Source organism: Theropithecus gelada, chromosome 15 (genome assembly GCF_003255815.1).
Source record: "Theropithecus gelada isolate Dixy chromosome 15, Tgel_1.0, whole genome shotgun sequence".
In the NCBI taxonomy this organism is placed as follows: Eukaryota; Metazoa; Chordata; class Mammalia; order Primates; family Cercopithecidae; genus Theropithecus; species Theropithecus gelada.
This window is the reverse complement of record NC_037683.1, coordinates 55006759-55011356: the sequence shown is the minus strand read 5'-3', so window position 1 is coordinate 55011356 and position 4598 is coordinate 55006759. Positions and strand designations below refer to the sequence as shown.

Sequence of the window (4598 nt, the reverse complement as noted above, 5' to 3'; positions counted from 1 at the left end):
TTCAGCAGTGCAAAAATTTTATTTCCTTGTTTCCCCTCCCCACCACTTTACAAGATGTAAAATTTTACTTAATCCACAGTATTCTCTTTTTTAATCATCTGTTATCAGTCATGTCAAATGTGAGGAAAAAAACACTAATCAATTAAAAATATCCGTCCCCCTTCCCCACTGCTACAGCAAATTTAGGATAAATCTACAGCATTCACTTACTTTAGCTGGTTCTGATACTGAGGAATACTTTTTTATTTGAGAATCAACACCTAAAGACTTGGCTAATTGTACAGCATTTGAATCATCACTGATAAGTGTTCCAAGAGCCACAAGAAGTCTAAAAGTGGCTTCTAAGTCTTGTACTACTTCCAAGATTGTGCTAATTAGTGACAAACATTGAGCTTTCCCTTCAATGTTATGGTCTTTATGAAAACAAACAGAATAGTTCAGGGCCAATGTAGCCAGAGCAATGTGAATGTTCTTATTGCTCCCTGATTTCAGTTCTATTGCATGGGACATCAGTGATTCCCTCTGGGACATCATGAGTTTTTGTCCTGCCTGGCCAATAAAACAATTGCAAAAAGTCCTGAGAGCAAGCAGCTGGTTTGCTGGCTTTCCTTTAGGGTTCAGAAGATTGATAAGATGACTGCTGAACTGAGTCCCTTCCTTTTCATTGCAGAAGTTCTCATTCACACTGGGGTGTTTAATTGACAACCGAAGAATGTCAAGTGCAGGAAAGACAATATCTATTAAAAAAAAAAGTCATTAATGCTTATGAAAATAAAGAAAATTTCTTTTGACTATCAACTTTTAAGGATTTTATGTTCCCACTACAAAATTAACCATTTTAGAAAATGTGAAAAATCATGTGTCAGCTTTTAAAAAATGCACATATTTCTGAAACTTTTGTTAATTTTCCATAATTTTATAGAAACTAGATTAATTATTGTAAGATCATATTCACTTTAAAATAAGGTAACTCTCTCAGGTTATCAAATAGCCTACACACTGTGAGTATTCAAAAATGAATGGAAAGAACAGGGCACAGACCTTGCTTTTAAAACTTCTGAAGACCGAACAATTAAACGGGAAATTCTTTTTTTTTTGAGACAGAGTTTCACTCTTGTTGCCCAGGCTGGATTGCAATGGCGTGATCTTGGCTTGCTGCAACCTCCACCTCCCGGGTTCAAGCAATTCTCCTGTCTCAGCCTCCCAAGTAGCTGGGATTACAGGTGCATGTCGCCACATCTGGCTAATTTTTGTATTTTTAGTAGAGACGAGGTTTCATCATATTGGTCAGGTTGGTCTCAAACTCCTGACCTCAGGTAATCCACCCACCTTGGCCTCCCAAAGTGCTGGGATTACAGGCGTGGGCCACCAAGCCCAGCCAGAAAGTTCTTAAGAATTCCAGTTAACAAGTGATAGGATGCTTATAAGTTGGTGGGAGCTTTATAATCAAGGACTTGGGTAGATGCCATCTGAATGAATGCACAAAGTAATCTTAGCATCACCAAAGGTGAGAAAATCCAACATTATGTGCTCCATAATATAAAAGTAGTATGCATCATGATTTATAAAGAATTTTACCTAAAAAAAAACTCCTACTGAACCAGAATCTAATTTTGCCACTAGCAATAAATACAGAGATGGAGGAACACATCAGCAAAATCCATAATATAGGACATTTTATGGAAAAAAAAAAAAAAGGCTTTTTCTGCAATAAATCAATGGCATGAAAAAAACAAAAACAAAAACAAAAAACGGGCAAGGACTCTTTGGGAATCAAAAAAGATTTAACTGACATAACTGGGGAAAAAACCACCAAACTTATAGTGCATGTTTATAGCCTAGGGTTAACAGGTCACTAAGAGTATCTTGGATGCCTGGCAGGGAATCCACAAATGCTCTCAAACAGTAAACAAACTGGTGCATATATGGGGATCATTATATTACCTTCAGATTCTCATAAGGCATGTAACGAAAACAAGATTATCAATTCCAGTAGTGTAGTGAACCCTTTTCGTGAAGATTTTCCATAGTGAACTAGAACTACCCAAGTTAACTTTTATTTAATCTACAAATACCAGTAATATTGATAGAAATGAAGATAAAATTTCTTGCTTTCTGGTTATATTTTTGAAGAGTGTTTATTTACCTTCAGGCCAGTTAATAGCTTTCCACAAAATCTGAAGTTGCTGGACTGTGGGTTTTTCTGAAGAACTGTTACATATTAGAGACAGTATCTTCTCAAGTAGTATCAAGTCATCTTCAGTTAACTTCTTCTCTTCAGGTGCAGTTCCATTAAGCTCCTTCAGTTTACCTAAAACCCAAAACCAAACTTTCAAAATTCCCTAACTGTAATTGGCCAGATAATATATAAATGTCAAGACTTTCAATAAAAGTACTCTAGTGTACACCATGGGGATTTAAGATGTTTCTCAGCAATTATCACAATCATCAAAAACCATAAAGTAAGGATAAGGCTTGTGAGCTTTGTCTTTTTTTTTCTTTGAGACGGAGTGTTGCTCAGTCACCCAGGCTGGAGTGCAGTGGTGTGATCTTGGCTCACTACAAGTTCCATCTCCCGGGTTCAAGCAATTCTCCTGCCTCAGTTTCCCAAGTAGCTGGGATTACAGGCGCCTGCCACCACGCCCAGCTAATTTTTTGTGTTTTTAGTGGAGACAGGGTTTCACTGTGTTAGCCAGGATGGTCTCGATCTCCTGACCTCATGATCCACCCTCCTCAGACTCCCGAAGTGCTGAGATTACAGGCGTGAGCCATCACACCCAGCCCTGTTTTTTCTGTTGTTGTTTTTTTGAGACAGAATCTCACTCTGTTGCCCAGGCTGGAGTGCAGTGGCTTGATCTTGGCTCACTGCAACCTCTGCCATCGGGATTCAAGCGATCCTCCTGCTCCCGCCTCCCAAGTAGCTGGGACTACCAGCATGAACCACCACACCAGTTAATTTTTGCATTCTTAGTAGAGATGGGGTTTCACTATATTGGCCAGGCTGACCACCATGGTGACCAACTCCTGACCTCAAGCGACCCGCCTGCCCTGAACTCCCAAACTGCTGGGATTACAGGCATGAGCCACCACGTCCAGCCTCCATTTTGAATGACTTTCAAAGAAATATGTGTAATATATATTCAAGTATAAGTCAATAACCTAGTTTCTCCATGAGAAAATTTATAATAACTTTTTAGCCAATTTATGTCAACTTCTACAGTTGTCAATGAAATAGTCAAAGAGTTAAATGCCTACTGATAACATTTAATTTATGACTTAGTTCCATATGCATATCTGACATCACATTATTTTAAAAATTTATTTAATGGACATACTGCCCTTTCTTCCCATGTTCACATTTCATGAAACAATTTCCTTCAAATCCTTCACACGTATCTTTAGTATCAGTATCCTTTTTATGACTTTGAGTTACTGTGTTTCTTTAAAAATCTTTATCTCAAGAATAAAAAAGTCCAAATTCTGATAATAAAGGTAAATTATCCAAATTTACACCATTGAAATCAATTATAAATGGAAACTAGGGCCTGTTTCACTAATCTCAGGTATTAACAACTTTAACTCTAAAAAACAAAAATCAAGTTTATTAAGGAATGCAAATATCAAGATACCTGTTAGATTTTCACGAGTTTTTAAAAAACATCTAAAAGTGTGCATATACTACATTATTCAAAATAAAGCAATTAAGAAAACATTAATGAGTGATTTTTATAAATTTTTACAATACTGACCCTGCCTTATACTCTGGTAAGTATGTTATGTTATGTTATCCCAATTAATTCTCATCATAATCTTTGTGGCGAACAAGCTAACAGTACCCTTAGTCCAAAACAACAACAACAACAAAACACTGTTATTTTGTTTTGAGGAACACAAACAGAAAAAGCAATCAAAGTGGCTAAAGCAGATTCATTTCTTTTTTTTTTTTCTTGAGACGGAGTCTTGCTCTGTTGCCCAGGCTGGAGTGCAGTGGCACGATCTCGGGCTCACTGCAACTGCGCCACCTCCCAGGTTCAAGTGATTCTCGTGCCAGAGTAGCTGTGATTACAGGCGCCCACCTCCATGTCCAGTTAATTTTTGTATTTTTAGTAGAGATAGGGTTTCACCATGTTAGCCAGGCTAGTCTTGAATTCCTGACCTCAGGCAGTTCGCCCACTTTGGCCTCCCAAAATGCTGGGATTACAGGCATGAGCCACTGCACCAGGCCAGCAGATTCATCTCTAATGGGCAATTGAAAATGAACTTGTGGCTGGGCGCGGTGGCTCAAGCCTGTAATCCCAGCACTTTGGGAGGCCGAGACGGGCGGATCACGAGGTCAGGAAATCAAGACCATCCTGGCTAACACGGTGAAACCCTGTCTCTACTAAAAACTACAAAAAAAAAAAAACCAGCCGGGCGAGGTGGCGGGCACCTGTAGTCCCAGCTAATGTAGTCCCAGCTACTCGGAAGGCTGAGGCAGGAGAGTGGCATAAACCCGGACGGCGGAGCTTGAGCTGAGATCCGGCCACTGCACTCCAGCCTGGGCGACAGAGCGAGACTCCGTCTCAAAAAAAAAAAAAAAAAAAAAAAAAAAAAAAAAA

At 39.0% G+C, this 4598-nt stretch overlaps 1 protein-coding gene across 2 annotated transcripts in view; it reads right to left on the bottom strand.

Annotated features, from left to right (window-relative positions):
* PLAA (phospholipase A2 activating protein) overlaps positions 1–4598 on the bottom strand; it is a 41008-nt gene continuing 36410 nt past the window's right edge. Inside the window, exons 13-14 of one of the 2 annotated variants that reach the window (XM_025359141.1) lie at positions 2147–2311; positions 1–737 (exon numbers count right to left, since the gene is read on the bottom strand). In XM_025359141.1, the coding sequence (XP_025214926.1) occupies positions 172–737; positions 2147–2311 (731 nt within the window). In that variant the 3' untranslated portion in view covers positions 1–171. The remainder of the gene's footprint in view (positions 738–2146; positions 2312–4598) is intronic. The other variant, XM_025359142.1, reaches the window with a different exon arrangement.